This window comes from Salvelinus namaycush, chromosome 2, assembly GCF_016432855.1.
Source record: "Salvelinus namaycush isolate Seneca chromosome 2, SaNama_1.0, whole genome shotgun sequence".
NCBI lineage: Eukaryota > Metazoa > Chordata > Actinopteri > Salmoniformes > Salmonidae > Salvelinus > Salvelinus namaycush.
Window position 1 is genome coordinate 37,732,194 of NC_052308.1, and position 22,520 is coordinate 37,754,713.

Genomic DNA, 22,520 nt, shown 5'->3' on the forward strand with positions numbered 1-22,520 from the left:
TACTAGTCTTAATTAACCAAGCCCAGCGACTCATAAAATGGACACAGTGGTCGTTGCAGTCTTTCAGTACCATGGACAGCGACCTCACTGCACGCATAGGCCTAAATGAGTCTGCCTTCAGCTCCATGGACAGCAGCTGCACTACTCTAGCTTGCAGTAAGGGGAGCCGCACAATCCTTTGTAAATTAAAGAAAGGAGAGGATGTGGAACTTGAAATGTAAAGGATGTCATGTGAATCACTCACAGCTGTAAAACAAATTTGTTGTTTATCAAAGTCCTCAGGTTTATGTAGCCTACTATTTGGCTATATGCTACAGTAGACTAAATCCACTTCATGCAGTGATGTAAGCTTATACAATATACTTAAGACAGGCAATATAGGCACGCAGGAATGTCTGTTTTGTGGGTTTGTTTGTTTCAAGGCCTGTGTGGGAGCTATGGCAAATCAGTCTAACTTAACCCATTTGAAAGCTCCTGTGGTTGATTGAGATTTTCTCAGCAAGTCGTTTGCATTTTGAATTGACCATCAGTGGAATTGCCAGGGCCATATTGTCATATTTGACTGTCCCCTAACGGATTGAAATAACTACAATCATGTGAGGGCAAAGACACATTGTTCCATAAATTGCCTGTTAATTGAGTGTTATTATTATCAGTCCGATGGGTTCGCTCAGTGGAAGCGTTTCACTCAGGACGACACGCAGTGCATTGAAAAATGTCAGAGCAGCCGTGCAAGTAGGCCTAGGTGTGTGAGGAGAGAAAGACCGTCGAGGGACGATAATGGCACCATACCTTCTATAATCATCGCGATACTACCCCACTGAACATAATTACAATGATTTGTGCTCTCCCAATTCGCCCTTGTATTAAAAAATATTGCTGAAGGCAAGTCAGGCGTGCATGAGCGCGAGGCAGGGAGGGCCGCTGCGGCCGTGAATGGAGTGTCGTCCCGGGGGACGCTTGGAGAACAGACCGTGGTATCACGCCAAAGAATGTCAACTCGCTCCCTCCCTCTCTCCCTCCGCCGGGCCCCGGCCATGCCTGCCGTGAGTGTGAGATTATATTAACGGGCCATTAGAGCAGGGCCGAAAGCGCGGGAAGTACGAGAGGAACTGCCTGTGTCGCCTTTGTTATTTAATGGTTGGCTAACGTTTAGGTGGAGGGTCCATGCATGATAGCCACATAATGAAAACAAATCGGGCGACATATACTCATTGGATGTCACAGACGTAGGCCTACTGCATGTATAGACATAGGTCTATTAGGCCACGTCACTGAACTACGTTGGCTTTTAATTCGAGGATATTGAACCACAGAGAGAGGTGGGAACACTCACGTTTTATCATACTAACGTTGTCTACTGTGTAGCACATGACTGTATTTAGTCCTGAAAGACTAACTATTTTTGTACCAAGGACATCCAGCGACTCCTACAACGGACACAATGGTGTGACTCTCTCACGGACAGCTGCACATCTGCATGAGCAATTCTCAAAAGCTCTTACTAAGTTCATCTGACCAGGCTTAAACAGGTGAAAGCATCAGGCTGAAATCCCCGTTTTTTTTAAAGCCACATGTAGATCAGTGAATACAAGAAGGAGAGGAAGGATGCTTAAAAAGTATTAGAACAGGGTTAGAGGAGTCTATCCACATAGCATACAGAGTGCGTCCCAAATGGCACTACTTTTGACCAAAGCCCATAGAGGCAACCATAAACAGACAGCATGCCTACAGTATGTCCACCTGATGGTTTTCTGTTTGTTAGTGTTGCTGTTTCTGCCTATATGTGGTCCTGTGTTGCCATTTAACAACATCAGTTCTCTCTTCTCACCTCACTGATCAAACGCATAAGAGAGATGTGTGGGAGGAACCTCCCACAGTCTTCATAAGCAGGTGTTTGCAGTTTGACAGCTGTGTGTCACGTGAAAACGCAGTAGTGTGTGCCATGATGTGTTTGTGCGTGGGCTGACTGCTCACGTGCAACAGTTGCACTGTCAGCGTGAAATTCACTTGGGCTTTGCTTAGTTCAGTTCTCATTTGGAAGTTTTTCAGGGTATAAGGGGAAAAAATGAAGTGGGTGATTGATCTTGAATTAGGCCTAATTACTTCAGAGTTTAATTAACAATATGCTAACATGTCTTTGCCTGCAGATTTTAAAAAGCGAGGTCAGCCTATAAGTCCAGCCACAGCCGTCATTATCACCATCAATTAACTGACTAACTCTATTCGAGATCTGAACACGAAATGTAGGTGCACATCATATAGCCTACTTCAAATCTGTCAATTCCTCAGTCAATTGCTTGATTACTAATAGTATACAATGAACACGGTTATCATTACATTTAGGGAGGTTTATTTTAGGGGGAGCCATTCGGAAATTATTCAGAACCCTTCCCTTTTTCCACGTTTTGTTACGTTAAAAAGGTTCCTCATCAATCTACACACAATACCCCGTAATAACAAAGCGAAAACAGGTTTTTAGAAATGTTTGCAAATGAATAAAAAATAAATAAATACCTTAGTTACATACAGTACCAATCAAAAGTTTGGACACACCTACTCATTCCAGGGTTTTTGTCTATTTTTACTATTTTCTACTTTGTAGAATAATAGTGAATACATCAAATCTATGGAATAACACATATGGAATCATGTAGTAACCAAAAAAGTGTTAAACAAATCAAAATATATTTTATATTTGAGATTCTTCAAAGTAGCCACCCTTTGCCTTGATGATAGCTTTGCACACTCTTGGAATTCTCCCAACCAGCTAGCAGGTAATCACCTGGAATGCAATTCAATTAACAGATGTACCTTGTTAAAAAGTTCATTTGTGACATTTATTTCATTCTTAATGCATTTGAGCCAATAACTTGTGTTGTGACAAGGCAGGGCTGGTATACAGAAGAAAGCCCTATTTAGTAAAAGACCAAGTCCATATTATGGCAAAAACAGCTCAAATAAGGAAAGAGAATTGACAGTCCATCATTACCTTAAGACATCAAGGACAGTCAATCCGGAACGATTCAAGAACTTTGAACGTTTCTTCAAGTGCAGTCGCAAAAACCATCAAGCGCTATTATGAAACTGGCTCTCATGAAGACCACCACAGGAAAGGAAGATCCGGAGTTACCTCTGCTGCAGAGGATAAAATTGGAGTTAACTGCACTTCAAATTGCAGCCCAAATAAATGCTTCACAGAGTTCAAGTAACAGACACATCTCAACATCAACTGTTCAGAGGAGACTGTGTGAATCAGGCCTTCACGGTCAAATTGCTACAAAGAACCACTACTAAAGGACACCAATAAGAAGAAAAGACTTGCTTGGGTCAAGAAACATGAGCAATGGAGATTAGACATGTGGAAATCTGTCCTTTGGTCTGTTGAGTCCAAACTTGAGATTTATGGTTCCAACCGCCATGTCTTTGTGAGACGCAGAGTAGGTGAACAGAGGATATCTGCATGTGTGGTTCCCACCTTGAAGCATGGAGGAGGAAGTTTGGGGGGTCTTTGCTGGCGACACTGTCAGTGATTTATTTCGAATTCAAGGCACACTTAACCAGCATGGCTACCACAGCATTCTGGAGCGATACGCCATCCCGTCTGGTTTGGCTTAGTGGGACTATCATTTGTTTTTCAACAGGACAATGACCCAACACACCTCCAGGCTGTGTAAGGGCTATTTGACCAAGAAGGAGAGTGATGGAGTGCTGCATCAGAATACCTGGCCTCCACAATCACCCGACCTCAAACCAATTGAGATGGTTTGGGATGAGTTGGACCGCAGAGTGAAGGAAAAACAGCCAACAAGTGCTCAGCATATGTGGGATTTCATAGTTTTGATGTCTTCACTATTTTTCTACAATGTAGAAAATAATAAAATAAAGAAAAACCCTTGAATGAGTAGGTGTGTCCAAACTTTTGACTGGTACTGTAAGTATTCAGACCCTTTGCTATAAGACTCAAAATGTAGCTCAGGTGCATTCTGTTTCCATTTTCCATCCTTGAGATGTTTCTACAACTTGATTGGAGTCCACCTGTGGTAAATTCAATTAATTGGACATGATTTGGAAAGGCACCTACATGTCTATATAAGGTCCCACACTTGACAGTACATGTCAGAGCAAAACCAAGCCATGATGTCGAAGGAATTGTCCTTAGAGCTCCAAGACAGGATATGTCGAGGCACAGATCTGGGGATGGGTACCAAAAAATGTCTGCAGCATTCAAGGTCCCCAAGAACACAGTGTCCTCCATCATTCTTATATGAAAGAAGTTTGGAACCACCAAGTGTCTTCCTAGAGCTGACAGCCCAGCCAAACTGAGAAATCGGCGGAGAAGGGACTTGGTCAGAGAGGTGACCAAGAACCCAATGATCACTCCGACAGAGCTCCAGGGTTCCTCTGTGGAGATTCGAGAACCTTCAAGAAGAGCAACCATCTCTGCAGCACTCCACCAATCAGGCCTTTATGGTAGAGTGGCCAGACGGAAGCCACTTCTCAGTAAAAAGGCACATGACCGTCCGCTTGGAGTTTCCCAAAAGGCACCTAAAGGACTCTCAGACCATGATAAAATAGATTCTCTGGTCTGATGAAACCAAGATTGAACTCTTTGGCCTGAATGCCAAGCGTCACATCTGGAGGAAATCTGGCACCATTCCTGTGGTGAAGCATTGTGGTGGCAGCATCATGCTGTGGGATGTTTTTCAGTAGCAGGGACTGGGAGACTAGTCTGGATCGAGGGAAAGATGAACGGAGCAAAGTACAGAGAGCCCCTTGATGAAAACCTGCTCCAGAGCACTCAGGACCTTAGACTGGGGCGAAGGTTCGCCTTCCAATAGGACCACGACCCTAAGCACACAGCCAAGACAATGCAGGAGTGGCTTCGGGACAAGTCTCTGAATGTCCTTGAGTGGTTCAGCCAGAGCCCGGACTTGAACCCGATCGAACATCTCTGGAAAGACCTGAAAATAGCTGTGCGGGGATGCTCCCCATCCTACCCGACAAGCTTGAGATTATCTGCAGAGAAGAATGGGAGAAACTCCCCAAATACAGTTGTGCCAAACTTACAGTGTCATACCCAAGAAGAATCGAGGCTCTAATCGCTGCCAAAGGGGCTTCAACAAAGTACTGATTAAAGGGTCTGAATACTTTTGTAAATAAGGTATTTTTTATATATATATACATTTGCAAAAAATCTTAAAAACCTGTTTTTGCTTTTTTATTATGTAATATTGTGAGTAGATTGATGGGGGGACTATTGAATCCATTTTAGAATACGGCTGTAAAGTAACAGAAAATAGAAAAAGTCAAGGGGTCTGAATACTTTTCGAATGCACTGTATATATGTGATGTGTGTGTGTGTGTGTGTGTGTGTGTGTGTGTGTGTGTGTGTGTGTGTGTGTGTGTGTGTGTGTGTGTGTGTGTGTGTGTGTGTGTGTGTGTGTGTTTGTCAAGATATATCCCAGCATTGAACTTAGTCTATGGCATCAGATTGGCACATGTAAATGGATCCTGGAGCTGTTTCGAATGTTGTAGCCTTCCCTCTCGCTTTGCTGCCCCTTTCCGATGTGCCCGTCTATCCTGCTCGGCGGTGCTCCCAGACTTCCTTCTCTTCAAATACATCTACATCAGAATCTGAACAGAATAGATTCCTCCTCGCGCTATAGGCTATAGTGTGCGACATTTCTTCGACTGACACATCCTAACATTCCCTGAAAGATATTTTAGCCACCGATGTTGCCTTTTAACTCGGCTCGAGGATTTCAGCACCAGGCACTGTCCACCTACCCGCTATTCAAGCGGTTCAAGCTCCTGTTATAGGCATTTAGGTGAATATTCTTCGAATGGTTCAACACCACTTTAATGGCCTTTCACTCCAAATCAAAATGGTTTTCAATCAATCAGTGTTGGTTGCCTATTGGGGTATATTTTGAAAGGAACATATGGTAGATACTGTGTAGATATATATATATATATATATGAGAGCGAGAAAGAGAGAGAGAGAGTGTACGACTCGTTAGTCAGCACCTCTTCACAAGAATTGGGGTGTGCGTCAGCTCATGCTTTTTAATAGATGTATATATATATATATATATATATATATATATATATATATATATATATATATATATATATATAATAGCATACTATTATTATTATTATTGTTATTATTATTATGCCTATTATTTCCTGCAAACGTGGCGTGATTTACACTTGGTTGACTATTGCACAAAGAACCGTACAAATTCACTCTTTTCTTTATTTATAAACCCCCTTTCTCTTGTTGGAACGTACCAACGGGAAGGGGTAGAGAAAAGGCTGTGTAACAAAAACATCGAGTTATAGTGGTTCCCCTTGTTCCATACCTCCCCGCAGTCCTTGCAGCTCTTGAGCTGGCCCCGTTCGTTTAAACCGAGAACACCCATACCGACTTCTCAATGCAAAAAATAAAAGGGAACCCAGAAGCAGGGACTAGGGGAACGAAAGGTGTAAATAGAAAGCGAAAGCTCTTGGTCTCTCTCTCTCTCTCCCTCTCATCTATTTTACTAAATGAATTAATTAATTATTAACTAGGACATAAATACAAGGAATCAGCCTCCGCCGGGACCAGCAGACAGCTCCAAGCCTTTGATATTCGTTTTAGCCCAATGATACATATGTATACTTATCCATGTACATATTTGCCTTGGTAGGACTAGAAGTAGGACCAGCAAGGCTTTTTTGAATAACATTTTTGACCAATACTTCGGAAGCTTCTACACAAGGCCACCAAGATTGCGCTGCTGCTGCCGCGGCTGTTACCACAACTCATTGCCGGTCCGAAGATGGCAACTTTAACGAACGGACAGGTGGATGGCACAAACGGGCTAGTGAACGGATTAAGCCACAGTCCAGCGGGCTGCGGGGGCACCATCCCTATGAAGGACCACGACGCTATCAAACTGTTCATCGGGCAGATACCACGCAACCTGGACGAGAAGGACCTCCGGCCGCTCTTTGAGGAGTTCGGCAAGATCTACGAGCTCACCGTGCTCAAGGACCGCTTTACGGGCATGCACAAAGGTGGGTTGAGCCTACCACTCGGTCAAAGAGAGAGCCGGATCCCCATCTTCATTCTCTTTTCTCCTCGGCTCCCGTCACCGTTGCCTGTCACGAATGTCTGTCAATGGCTTGCAGTCTTGTTCCCCCTGGTTCGGGAGACAGGACTGATACGTATTGGACACGTGTGGTTGTTGCATAGTATTACTTGGTATTTTTATAGTAGTCTTTTTGTGTCATTTACTATTGTAGTATACTCTCGACAGGTTTCATGTTATCGGAAAAAGGAGTAGTCCATTGCTATAGTCTGGATTCCGTAATGAATATTGAGACATTTCAACTAACATATCCATGTATTAATGTCCTGAGTTATCCAGGCATACAGCGCTGGCACGAATCACGACAGCTAATATTATGTAACAATCTTAAGAGCAAGTGCCGTTCTCTTGTATCTTTCGAAGTGTATGCTACGTGTTAAGAGTAACGAGTCACACATATAGTCATTGTGCATTCATTCACAATGCAGAATCACCCTGCTTCGATGTTAAAACATTTCTCGAATATACCCGTGGAGCCCGTGGCTTATTGCCCGCGGCACCTTGCACTCTGTTGCGCGTGATGGCAAGTTTCCTGCAATAGGAAAAAGGGAGGGAGGGGATTGTATATGTGTGTGTGTGTGTGTGTGTGTGTGTGTGTGTGTGTGTGTGTGTGTGTGTGTGTGTGTGTGTGTGTGTGTGTGTGTGTGTGTGTGTGTGTGCGTGTGTGTGTGCGCGCGCGCGGGCGGGCGGGCTTCTGTATGATTTTCTGAGCAAATGTGACCAATATTTGAGATTTTACATACTGCATTCTACAGTATTCCCTACCTAAATCCATTATATGTGGTCCACCCGCCTACCTACCATATGTCATTGATGTTATGCTCTAGTCTAGTGCCTGGCATCATGCATGGAGATGTTTTGTGTTTCTGGAGACAGGTGTTTGAACAACCAGTTTATACATAGAGAGAGGACTGAAGGACTGTGCGTGTGTGTCACGCGTGCGCGCACTCGCGTGTGCAAGTGTGAGATCGTGTCCTACGTATTGATATGCTATACCCTTTGAGAGCTTGTCAACCCTTTGGTATTATTGTAACGACAGGCAATATGACTCATCCAGAGTATTGATATTACAAAAAAACTATCAATAGATAACATGAACAATACATCCCATGTGGGTTGACAATTCTGGATATTACAGTGAACTACAAAATCAGTAATCAGTAATCATCTGAAAATGAAAAAAGGCACATGTATAGTTCTTCTCCACAGGCTCACTTCACATGGGGATGTTAAAGTACAAACAGAGCTAGTGTTTCAGCTTTCCAATCCTGGTAGTATCCCCTAACCCCCGACCTCCCCCCATCCTCTGTTAACAACGTGAGATTTTGCATGATGATGAAATACAGATAAAGCAGGACGGAGGGAGGAGGAGATTGTCGGGGAAGGGGGAACCAAAGAGAAGAGTGTGAAGGGGGAAGAGGAGAAGGAGGAGAGAGAGGAAGGGAGGAGGGGGTAGGGTATATATTTTATTAATAGCCCAGCTGTAGTAGCGATTCCCTGTCTAACGGTTAATCATGCGTGGCCCGTGAACTATGGGCGGCCACGCCGGGTGATTCTAGGAACTGTCTCCTCACAGCGATATATGGCCTGGCCTCACAGGCAGCCCCCCCCCCTTTCATTAGTGAGCCCCCCTCCGAAACACCGCTCTCATACTTTAACTAGCTGCAGGTGCTAGCCCTCTCACTGGCTAGCTGGTTGGCCAAGACGTTATATATACACACTCCTTCTCCCAGCCAGACCAATATCCTTCACCTCCCCGCAAACAGGATGTGTGTCGAATGGTGGGGGTTTGTTACTTTAAAGTTGCTGTCAGGTTATGTCTGAATGTTTTAACTTGAGTAAATAATATTTTGGTAACCTTTTACTTACACAAACAGGTATAATGTTTGTTACTTGTTATAAGCCTTTATAATATGTTATTAGACTGCTTATAATATTTGACAGTGTCATAGATATGAAGGTGTTATAAGACCTGCCGTAAGGTGTCATGTCCAATCATGACCTCATGTCAAGTAACCATTGTCTTGACAGAGGTAGCGGTTTGCATTTTGACTGTACTGGCCTACCTCCTAGACAGTCGGTGTCATAGCATGGTTAACAACATGTCATTGTTTTCATCATATTTTGGATACATCTACAAGCTGGCAAAACGTGTGAATGGCAACGTTTTCCAATTGTGGTACAAAATGTAGTCCAAAAGATGTATATCAAACAAGGGCAATGTTGATCTATAAACAACTTTAGGGTCGAAGAATGTTCTTGGCTTTTTATTGGTATTAATACTTCCAGAAAAGTGAACAACACTAGGGTCTGAGAATATTTGCCGCCTTTTGCCACACTATAAAAAAATAATAATTGTTGACTCAACTAAAAAAATCAAGGCAACCAGCTACAATACAATTTCTAGTTTGTTCAACAAAATAGCATTGACGTTGATTAAACTTAAAATATCAAGACAACCAGCTTCAATACGATTTATAGTGTGCCCAACTTTTGAGCATATTATCTGAACCAACATACATTCTTAAGTTGAATTCTATGTTCGCTCAACTTTTAATTTTACGTTGATTGAATATAATTCAACTTGCGAATTTATTCAACCTTATTTGTGTATTTCCCAGTGTGCCTTGCCCTTTGATTGAATTGTAGTTACCACCCATTAGTGTATTCTATAGTGACAGAAACATGGTTGTTGAATTCGCTGGAATTCAGTCCTGTAGTCTTCACTAAGTGAGTGTCTATCAAGTTCGCTGACGACACGACGATGGTAGGCCTGATCACCGGCGACGATGAGTCAGCCTACAGGGAGGAGGTCAGTGACCAGGCAGTGTGGTGCTGGAGCAGCAACCTCTCCCTCAACGTCAGCAAGAACAAGGAGCTGATCGTGGACTACAGGGAACGGGGAGGTGAGCACGCCCCCATCCACATCGACGGGGCGGCAGTGGAGCAGGTATACAGCTTCAAGTTCCTCTGTGTCCAAATCACTAAAGACTTCAAATGGTCCAGACACACACAAACAGTCGTGAAGAAGGTGCGACAGTGCCTCTTCACCTTCAGGAGGTTGAAAAAGTTTGGCATGGGCCCTCAAATCCTGAAAAGGTTCTACAGCTGCACCATTAAGAGCATATTAACTGTCTGCATCGCTGCTTCGTATGGCAATAGCACCGCCCTCAATCGCATGGCGCTACAGAGAGTTGTGCGGACAGCCCAGTACATCACTTGTGCCGAGCTCCCTGCTATCCAGGACCTCTATATCAGGCGGTGTGAAAAGAAGGCCTGGAAAATTGTCAAATACCCCAACCACCCAAGCCATAGACTATTTTCTCTGCTGCCGCATGGCAAGAGGTACCGGTTCGTCAAGTCTAACACCAACAGGCTCTTGAACAGCTTCTATCCCCAAGCAATACAACTGATAAATAGCTAACAAAATACCTACATGGACAGAGTTTCCCTTGTATCTTTATTGACCATTTATTTCAGTATTTTACATGGTCTCTATGCACAGTATTTGACATTGTCTCTATGCACACTCACAGGGCCCTACACACTCACACACACTGTCACTCCAACACAGACAAACACTCACTAATTTTCTCACTCACACATAATATGCACATATGTTTATACGGACCCTACACACCCACACTCACATGCAAGCTGCTGCTATTTTGTTTATCTTATATCCTGTTGCCTAGCAGGGGTGGAAAAAGTACCCAATTGTCATACTTGAGTAAAAGTAAAGATACCTTAAAAGAAAATGACTCAAGTAAAAGTGAAAGTCACCAAGTAAAAATTCTTATATTAAGCAAACCAGACAGCACCCTTTTCCTGTTTTTTATTTCCTTATGGATAGCCAGGGGCACACTCCAACACTGAGACATCATTTACAAACAAATAATTTGTGTTTAGTGAGTCTGCCAGATCAGAGGCAGTAGGGATGACCAAGGATGTTCTCTTGATAAGTAGGTGAATTGTACCATTTTCCTGTCCTGCTAAGGATTCCAAATGTAATGAGTACTTTTGGGTGTCAGGGAAAATGTAAGCAGTAAATGATTTCCTTCAGGAATGTAGTGGAGTAAAAGTTTTCTAAAATATAAACGGTAAAGTAAAGTACAGATACCCAAAATAACTACTTAAGTAGTACTTTAAAGTATGTTTACTTAAGTACTTTACACCACTGTTGCCTAGTCACCTTAACCCTATACATATCTACCTCCATGTCAGTATCCATGCACATGCAAATATGGTATTGGAACTGACTTTTTAAATATTTCCTGTGTATAGTATGCTTACTTACTTATACAATAAAGTATTTCTTATTATTATTTCTCTTGTGCTTTTTTCTAGTAACACATTGTTATTGATTGTTGCATTGTTGGGTTTTGAGTTTGTACTACTAAGCTATATGGAATTGTTTGATATAAAAAAATATATTTGATGAGAAAATATTTTAGTCCTTACTGCTATTAGCCCACTAACTGCTATTAGCCCAATAACAGATTCACTACATGGAACAACAGATAGTCCCCCCAAAAAATCAAAAGGACGTTTTTTCTGAAGTATTTGTTCTTTGTCTGAGAGATAACAAAGATCAGGAAACATATATATATATTTTTTTTAACATGTATTTAACCCCTTGTTTTTGGCACTAAACAGTCTAAGCCCTGTCTAAGCCACGGGAGGAGGAGGGATCTACTAAGTTATATATAATTGTTTTAAGAAGGCCATACCAAGGACCATTTTGCTAGTTTAATTTAAATTCTAAGACCCCTTGAAGTATCAAAAGAAAATAAAAACATTATTTGATTAAATAAATGATTTCTCCTTACTGCTATTAGCCCATACAAACACAGTGAACAACAAATAGTCCACAACAAAACATATAAAGGAAGTTTGTTCTGAAGTGTCCATCCTATATCTGAGAGATTTAAGGAAGATTGGGACACATTAGATAGTTTTTTTTTTTAGTTTTTTTTTTACATGTATTAACCCCTTATTTTTGTCACTAAAGAGTCCATATATACTCCATAAATTTTTGGGGACTGTCACCGGTCGACCTTCAGACGAGTCTTGTGAGGCCTGTGGGCATCCTAGAGCAAAACAGCTGACAGGTATATTAGTGTGTAGCCCAAACTGTTCGGACACTACACACAGAAGTTGGCAGATTGGCTGTACCGACTTCAGACGAGTCCCAAAATGCTTGTGGCGGTCGGAGAACACCATCGTGTTCGTGAGAGTCTCATCTTTCCGTAGAGGGGTCATAATAGTTTGTAGGCCAAACCATTCAGACGCTACAGGCGATTTTGTGTGAAGACCGATTTTCGGGTTGTCTTATGCTCTGATTAGTACAGCTCTACTGTAGCTCTGTCACCTTTCACCGCAGATGCAGAAGAGGTACATAGGCGGATGCATCCAATGCAAAAAAAACAACAGATATCTCTAGCTTAAACTGACACATTTTCATGGGGATTTTATAATTATGCAAATTAGATTTCCACAGGGGCGCAGACATCGACTTTAGGGGGGTTTAAACAAGTCAATTGTTTTTTTCAACAAAAAAAATAGGGGTTAAAATGATTGGCTCCCCTAAAGATTCTTATAAATAAAGTAGTCAAAAGTTTAGTATCTACACCTTTACTCCTTCTCCTTTCCTCCATATGCTCTATTCCTCTTTATTTTCCTGCTGTGAAGGGTTGTCCCCCTGTTTCACAACACTGCCCTTTATTGGACCTGATGGACAATCCATTGTTATTGAAAAAACTCTCAAATGAAATGATTTTGGCTGGTTTGGACGTATGAAAATACCTGTAACAAAGATTAATGTGATTTAGTGTGATTGTTCAATAAAGCTCTGAACGTGTTAACAACTAACACCACCTATAGATGCTATTAATATGCTATTACTAATGTTATGGTGACATGTTATAATAGTTAGATAGACAGCCTCCTACTTTTTCCATTGTCTCACATTCCTTGGATACTACTCTACTATACCATTGCGACTCTAACCTGTCCGTCAAAAAACAAAATAAAAAAAGTCAATGTAACAGACAAACGCAACCTGGTAAATGTCTAATTTGTCAGAAGCCAAATGTCAGCAGATGCTGCTAAGACATACATGCACTCAATGATTTTGTCCCATCTCTCGTACTGTGTCACAACCTGGTCACGAGCTAGTATCACAGCAACGAAACCACTTTAAAAGCTCTATAAAGAAACTCTGAAAGTGCTGGACAAAAAAATCAAACAGCTGTCCCCACTACAATATCATTAAGAAAAACAACCTAGTGAGCTTTAAAAGCTTCTCATGCCGACACCTCTCTGCTGTTTAAGATCACTCATGGCATTGCCCCACCACCTCTTAAGCAGTTTGTTACGTATTGCAAGGTCAATACCAGGACAACAAGAGTTTAAACCAGAGGGGACTGCTCAACTCAGTTTAGGTCCACCAAATTTGACCAGACGTCTTTTTCAGTCAGAGCGTATGGATTATGAACACCCTGCCAACCAGTGTGAGAGAGCGCAGTACCTTTGCTAGTTTCAAGGCAGAACCTGAAAAAGTGGCTAAAGGCAAACCAGTCATGTCATAAATATATCTGTGACCAACTGAGGCATATTTGTATTCCTAGTCATGTGAAATCCATAGATTAGGGCCTATTGAATGCATGTTGCGTTTATATTTTTGTTCAGTATAGATAGAGAGAGATTTTAATAGTCTGTTATATTGTAGCATTGTATTGATGTATTCATGTTGTTTGTTTTCTGCCCGGCGACTACAGATGAAAATGAGCTAAATCTGGTGCAATGGCATGTTGTACATGCTCCCTGACAAATAAACAAATAAATAAATAAAATTGCCATAACCATCCCAATAATGACCCCATGTATCACTAGCAATCTAGTGTTTAAATTGCCGGCCCATTGAAAGGGAGGGGGTGGATAGAGGAGGCTGAGGAAGGAAGGGAACGGGCACAGAGGTGACAACACTAGGCCTACATTCTCCCAATGATTTTATTTCTCTCCCCTCTGCGACTGGGCCGTACTAATAGAGGCCATTTATAACAGTCACCAGCTGCCGCCGTGCATGCTGAGAGGGACGCCGGCACAAAGACGGGCCACTTTCTCTCTTTTTTTTTGCAATGCAGCATGGGAGGGAGGGTGGAGATATGGAAGTACACTACCAACCAGGCGACTGCCAGAAACAGTCGCCCTCGTAATTCACCTTGGGTCAATGAGACGCTTCTAGCATGTGTGACTGTCAAGTGTCAACAATGTGTGTGTCCTTTATCATCAGTTGTTTTGGTGTCATAACAGTGTAATACCCATGTAGTAACAGAGTAATTGCATGTATTGTTAAAGATCAACGAAAATGTCCTCTCTTGTCAGAGTTGCCTCCGGAAGCTCTGCTTTGGGGTTTTCCTAGGAGTCCTTTGAAAGTGAGAGAAGCACCAGGAATAGGTACATTGATATCTTCGGGTGTTTTTTGACCAATTCAATTGAAAGGCGGACAGAGAAGCTCCCGTTGGGCTTTCTGCACTCACCTTATTTTGTCCTAGATACTGGGCAGGCTCGCTGGCAGGTGGTGTAGATAAATTATCACAGGTGATGAATCCTATCTAAAAAAAATGCCTTTCAAGATCCCCTATGATCCCCAAATGTCGCCTATAAAAGTAGATATGTCACAAACATCAATATGTAAACATTACTAAAACATATAGCCAAAAAATACATCGAAATTAAGTATGTTTTGAAGTGTATGAGAGATATAAGAAGGCAACAAAAAAAAATGCCTTATTCACTTCCATTCATTTTCTGGCCCGGTGGAGAACACCATCGTGTTCGTGAGAGTCTCCGCCTCTCATATTAGTTTCCAGATCAAACTATTAGGACGGTTTTCGTGAGAAGACCAATTTTCGGGATGTCTCCTGATCGCCTGATCTGACAAACACCACTGTAGCTCTGCCACCTTCCACCACAGACGCGGAAGGACAACATCGGGCAGATGCGGTGGATTGAGAAACAGCCCATGCAAAAACAACAGATATATCTAGCTTAAACAGACAGATTAAGGGGATTGTTTTATTATGCTAATTAGATTTAGGCACGGCGTTGACTTTAGGTTGAGAGGACAGTTAAACTGCTGTAACTTTATTGTGGATGGAGCGGGTGGTACACTGTACAGAGTGTTGATTGGCAGTTTGATCTGGGTCTGGGAAACAGCCCCTGGTAGCGTAGTTCTAGACCTGTTGGTCCACATAGGGACCCTTCTTCTTAGAGAAGCAATGGAAATCCTCATGAAATATTAAAACATCTCTTCTTTCATTAAGAATTCATCAAATCTGAATACTGACTGCTTTGAAAACTAGCTGAAACTGGGAACATCGTCAATGGACACAATGTCTGAAGGCACTGCAGTATCGTAAATGTAATACCCTGTGGCACTCTGGGAAGGTGTTACAGGTTGCCGCATTGGAAGTTCCTTCTGACAGGCAGCGAGGTGCTGAAACCAATGTAGCCTTTCAACAAAGAAAAGGAAAGAGAGACAGACAGAGAGACAGACAGATAGAGAGACAGAGAGAGAGAGACAGGGAGAGAGACAGAAAGAGAGAGAGAGAGAGAAAGAGAGAGGGGGGGATGTTTTTCTACCGGGCTGCGTTAATGCACCAAGCGTTTTGGCCGCAGGATTTCACTCTTGTTGCATCATCCCCTCTGTGGGCTCTTTTTTCTCCTCACGTCGTTGGTTTGGGGTGTGTGTGTACCCCTCCTTCCCTCTCTCATCCCCTGCCCAGAATTCTCCACTCAGCTCCGTTCGGAATGCACACTCAGGCACCACGTCGTGCACTGTTTCTATGACGACGTGCCGCGATCGATGTTGAGCGTTTTGTTGGGGAAAAGGGGCAACATGTGTCACCGACGAGGCCGCGTGTCGACAAAATCCTCCCACCAGCTCAACCGCCCCACGCACACCTCTTGGTGTCTAAAAATAAAAATATCCAAGCCTCAAGACAAAAAATAGGGAGGAGAACGTGAGACGTGCCTAATTTGCCTGATCTGTCAGTGGGGACAGTTGTCAAGGTGCCTCGGATGCTGTTGTCCATTATGATTGTCCGGGATCATTAGCCCAGAGAGCTAGTTACTTACAGTGCTATGGTCATGTAGGGAGAAGAGGAATGGCGAGGGGATCAAAGACTAGATGATTAGCGTGCTAACTGCAGGTTGGGAGTTATGATTGCTGTCAGGGGGGAAGAGACCTCTTGCTATTGTGACCTCCTCATTGGACTCCTTAAAGCCTGTGACCTTTATCATCATGAAGGAACGGGGACGGTCTGGCAGAGGACGCAGTCTCATTTTAGTTTAGGAGATTGACAGACACCGTACAGGTGTATGGAAGTGTCGGTAAAACTCATGAAGTGGCACTTTGCGCGCACACACACACACACACACACACACACACACACACACACACACACACACACACACACACACACACACACACACACACACACACCACATAGCTAGTAACATGGGGGGAAATGTGAAAGCAGAAGAGAAATTGTTTGACTGATTGTGCAGTAAGAACAGATTCTCATCATACGGGATGTCTCTTGCTTTTACGTGTATCCTCATTCCTCTCAAATTACTTTTGGTGGAACCGTTGTCAGAACATGATTTAACACCGAAACAAATATGTTGTAACGGAGTAATAACATGTTGTAACCGAGTAATAACATCTTGCGGTTTGTTATTGTTAATCTGTCACTGCAAATGTTGAGTCTTCCTATGTTAAGAGTGCTTGATTGACAACTGAATTTTCAATATGACATTAATGTGACAAAATGTGGTCTATTCCGCATATATGCTCTTATTAGGATGTCGTTAATTTATCCACACATTAAGGCCCAGGGGATTATTGCTACGCTGGCCTGGAGGGAAGGGACTCATCCCTTAGGTCAGAGGAGCTGCTGACCTCAGCAATCTTAGGGGAGCAAAATGTACAGAGGGGAAGCATAGAAATATTGCACATGGAACGGAGCTACTGCTTGTCAGACTTCAATGAGAATGACAGATCTATAACTCACATTTCTGTCTGAAATCACTTGGGTCGTACACACAGCTACATAAAAGACCTCTTGTACTATTTGCTTACAGGCTTTGTTGTGTAATCTCAAAAGTACAACGGTTGTATATAAGAAGCAACGGTTGTATATAAGAATAGTGTGCGTCAATATTCCAGGGGCCGCATTTGTCAATATTGCGTCGAAACTATTGTAAAATACTACTTAGGAACGTAGTTTCAAATGTTTGTATGCATAGTGGGGTTTATGGAACAATCCTACGATCATCATACGCACACTGCTAGGAGATCACCATTGATAAATATAAATTGTTCTCAGCCTCAGGGCTCGTGCACAACCTTGGGTATTTGCATTTCAAAATCATGCCTTTAATAAAGCCTGTGGGTAATATACAATGCCGTACCATGAAATACAATGGCGTAACCAAGAAAAGCTAAAAAGCTCAAAATAAAAAATATAATTCAACGACTGAAATAGAGTTGCTCGTGTCAGAGATTGAATATAACAAAAAGGTTTTATTTGGCTCGCTCAGTTATGGCTTGACCAGTAAAAATAAAAGCAAAGCTTCAAAAGAGAGGACCATTAGGACATAACAAGTTGCTTTAGCAATGGCAAATATACTTCAAATGAGTAGACAACACTCCCCAATAAGCCATCCTTCCTCAACAGCCCCCTCTAGGTATATAGGCCAACATTGCTGTTCTGTAGAATGAACGAGTTGTGCGTTCCACCTGGCCACCACATTCAGCAGTGTCTTTTGCACCACATGACCTATCACCTGCACATTAAGTGGGTGGAAGTCTTCTCTGTTCACATAGTTGAACTCGTTTTGGGATGGTGCTTTTACGGCGATGTGGATGTCATCTATTGCTCCGTTCGGATTTGAGAACCACGATGGAAAAGAAACCCTTCTTGACTTCAACCTGTAGCGCGATTGTGTATGGAAATGGTATGCAACCGTTCGTTTTGGTGATGATTGCATCCAAACCATCGGCTCATCGAGGTCTATGAGATTTTGATCTGTAAGCTCCCTCTGAAAAGTGCCCGTTGCCGATAACCTGAGGGCGGAGAGCACCTGGATATGCACCGGAATGGCATGTGTTTGCCTTTCTAAAGTAGGTCTTAAATCCTAGCAAAAATCCTATATGATAGATTGATCTGAGCCAATCTGTACTTTCTGCAAAAAAGTCACACCTGTCTCTAAAAACACGCTCTCTGCGAAATGCAGCTTGTGCCAAATCTTCCAACAGATCAGGATTAGCCATCTCTCATTTAATTTCCCATTATCTCAGTTTTATAGTATTTCAACAATGGTTTAACTTTCACATATGCCTCTAATTTAACAAATTACTGTACTTTATATGGATTTTTGTTGTAACAAATGCTCTGAAGTGGTCAAATGATATAATATAGCCTGTCAAGATATGTTGCATGAATTCACAATGGAATTACAATGAAATTTAAAAATGATTGAATTATTACTCTCATAATTTCACAAATTTTCAACATATATTTTCACCATTCACTAGGCCACGCTTGACAAGCAGGTCCCTTATTCCACCACTTCCACCACAGATTTGTGCCTACACGTGATCGATAAATGAGGCCCCGGAGGTTTTATAGTGGTGCAATGCAAGCAAGCGTGTACGCCCTGTACAGCCTAGCCTGAACCAAGCAGCCAGTCAAGAAAGACCAGCACCTCCAACCCTTCTGACAGTACTGGACTATACTGTTTTGGAACACCTGTATACTTTGTAGTACTCTTTTTAGCAAACAAACAACTACTCTTAACCAGATAGCACACATGCATCAGATTTACATAGGCACAACGTTGAGACTACAGGAAATTCACAATGTACTTACATTGCCGAGACATAGCATGGGGATCTTTTCCTTAAGACAAAGATATTATTGTAGCGAACAACGCTAGGCTCCCTTCAGACAACGGGCCTTCAGCCTAGTTCAAGATGGTAAATGCTAAGGGCGACGCTTCGGGTGACATCACCCCATTGACTCTACCAATTTAAGATGGCCCATGTGGGTTGGACAAGCCTCTATACACACCCATACCCGCAGCCTTAAAGGCCTTTTGCTCAATAAGAAATCGTCAGCACAATACGGTTTAAAAATGCAGGGACAAACTTATTTAAAAAAAATATATATATATAATATTTCCCTGAAAGATTTATGTTAACTGTATACACAATCCAAAATGTGAAGCACAAAGCTATGCTTAACTTGGTCAGCCTTTAAACTTTCATCAGCTTAACCTGTTGTTTACCCTAAAAGAGGCTTAATAAAATGCCAGAAGTACAACATCCTCCTTCCTCATATTAAGATGTTGTTTTCATGTTTTTTTATTGCTATGGCGATTTTAAGTGCCTGAAAGCGTACTCTAGCACTGTTTTGACAAGGGCTCCTTAGAGGGTTAAATAGTTACTGTTTTCAAGGCAATTGCATCATGGAAGTGTTATTGTGGTCCATGTTCAATGTTTAAAGAGGCTGACGCTTTGGTTCTGTTCGATCCATCTGCTTGTTCCCCTGAGGTTTCAGATGAAGCCTCTGTTCCGGAGTGAGAGAATGCAATACTTTCAAAATATGGGAAACTTTCTGTTGTTTATACAGCTTTTATTAATACATTTCACTTTTTGGGGTTGTTGTGTAGTCACCCCTCTTTATTCGATTTTACAGCGATATTGCCCTCAGAAAATGCTAATCCTCACATTCTGCTATTGCTTCCTATGAACAGTATGGCGTGTGTGCGTGCATTTGTGCATTTGTTTGTGTGGTGCCCATTCAGGAATCAAACCATGGAAACAACCACAATTCTCCCCCATCCCCAACTTTCTCTCTCCTACAGGACCGGTTAGAGGGTTAGTGAGGATAAAGCCTTGCAACATTCTGGCTCGGTTTATATTCCATTGTAGGTCTGATGCACACATCTACTGACATTTAGAAGTTCAACTTCTTAGAGATCAATGGAACATGTAGGTCAGGCTGAGAACAGGAGTGAATTCAACACAGGACTCAAAAGGTCTCCTGAATGAGAATTATCTCCATATTGTGGTGCTGCATGCTTTGTACCATAATGATAGTGAATCCTCTCTATTGTTTGTTCATAATGCAGGCAATCTCTCTGCCATTCATTGCCATATCACACATCTATACTGTGTAGGAGTAATTACAGGGTACACATCCATGCTATATAATTATAGAGCAAGGTACAAGTTCCTTTGTCTATAGGTCCAGTGATTATATAGCTCTGTACTATAGTGCTGGTTGCTAATAACAATAAACCTTCACAGACTGTGTTCAGCCATTAGGCCTTTATTTCTAATGCTGTTGTGTGTGTGTTAGGGTGTGTGTGTTAGGGTGTGTGTGTGTGTGTGTGTGTGTGTGTGTGTGTGTGTGTGTGTGTGTGTGTGTGTGTGTGTGTGTGTGTGTGTGTGTGTGTGTGTGTGTGTGTGTGCGCGCGTGTGCGCGTGCACGTGCGTGTGTGTGAGATTTGCCTCCATGCAGGTTTAGGTGGCCGAATGGAATCACATGGCAGGAATGGGAATAGTAAATCAGGTTACTCGCATCCAGAAGAGAGCCAAGAAGGCTTCAGATATGTACTCTAGTCAGACAAAGACATGACGGCATTAAGCCTAATATCACAATTGTTCACTGTCTTATGCTTTTCGTAATTCCATATACACTTCTACATAGTTTTCTATCATACTATATGTGTTGTTGGGAATAACAGATATCACAGCACTTGAACGATTCCTGGGAACATGAAACGGGGGAGATTTGTTTTTCTTTCTTCTTCTTCATAAATCAGGACAACCCTCGTGAGATGCTTTCAGGGGAACCTGTGGGATTCGTCACACCATATCCAATAAAAGCAATATTAGGACAACAGAAAATCAATCAAGTGAAAGTTAATAAAAGCAGCCGTTAAATGAGGACACATTAGTTCCATATCGTGAATGATGAGCAAGCCAAGGATCTTATAAGCATGGGTGACAAGAAACAGTTGCACCGGTATAAATCAAAATAGATCAAACGCTTTTAGTAGATACAAAAAAAATATCTGGTTAAGATCAATATTGAAACAAGGCCCATAGGAGTAGCTACTGTTGATCCTGGAACTGCTGTTGATTTGCTGTTGATCCTAGAACTGCTGTTGATTTGCCGTTGATCCTAGAACTGCTGTTGATTTGCCGTTGATCCTAGAACTGCTGTTGATCTGTTGTTGATCCTTGAACTGCTGTTGATCTGTTGTTGATCCTTGAACTGCTGTTGATCTGTTGTTGATCCTTGAACTGCTGTTGATCTGTTGTTGAGCCTTGAACTGCTGTTGATTTGCCGTTGATCCTAGAACTGCTGTTGATCTGTTGTTGATCCTTGAACTGCTGTTGATTTGCCATTGATCCTAGAACTGCTGTTGATTTGCCGTTGATCCTAGAACTGCTGTTGATCTGTTGTTGATCCTAGAACTGCTGTTGATCTGTTGTTGATCCTAGAACTGCTGTTGATTTGCCGTTGATCCTAGAACTGCTGTTGATCTGCTGTTGATCCTAGAACTACTGTTGATCTGCTGTTGATCGTAGAACTGCAGTTGATTTGCTGTTGATCGTAGAACTGCTGTTGAACTGCTGTTGATCCTAGAACTATTAGCTACAGTGTAACTCACTGCAGTTGATTCTAAAACTAGCTACAGTGTAACTATGTTGTTGGTCCTAAAGCTAGCTACAGTGTACCTCTATGCTGTTGATTCTGGAACTATAGCCAGTGTTACTTTCCATTGTTGATCCTAGAACTATTTTTTATGTTTTTTATATGTTTTATTGTCACATACACCAGAAAGGTGTAGTGAAATGTGTTGTTTTACACGGTCAGCTATAGTAGTACGGCGCCCCTGGAGCAAATCTGTTTAAGTGCCTTGTTCAAGGTCACATTAACAGATTTTTCACCTTCTCACATATTCAAACCAGTGACCTTTTGGTTACTGGCACAATGCTCAACTCCCTATATGCTGTTGATCCAAAAGTCTAAAGAGGTAAAACTTGTCATTATGTGACGTCAGATATGCATTTAACTCTCTCTGGATGAACTTGTAATACCTGTAAAACGGAGTTGGGTAGGGGGTTAAGGCTTTTGGAAAGATCTCCTTAATTATTCAAGACAAAGTCTGATTCAGAAAATGGAAAAAGGACTATGAATAAGTCATGGGGAAGTTTTCGAGTGTTCAGAGGCAGTTTGGGGGGAGGTAAGAGATGGTACTACTAAGATCAAGTCTCAACCAAACTTACGATGAACC

General features: G+C 42.1%; 1 protein-coding gene across 2 annotated transcripts in view; it reads left to right on the forward strand.

Moving 5' to 3' along the window:
* Positions 1–6,827: 6,827 nt before the first annotated feature.
* Positions 6,828–22,520, forward strand: part of LOC120025764 (CUGBP Elav-like family member 4) — a 99,521-nt gene continuing 83,828 nt past the window's right edge. Inside the window, exon 1 of one of the 2 annotated variants that reach the window (XM_038970391.1) lies at positions 6,828–7,065. In XM_038970391.1, the coding sequence (XP_038826319.1) occupies positions 6,828–7,065 (238 nt within the window). The remainder of the gene's footprint in view (positions 7,066–22,520) is intronic. The other variant, XM_038970471.1, reaches the window with a different exon arrangement.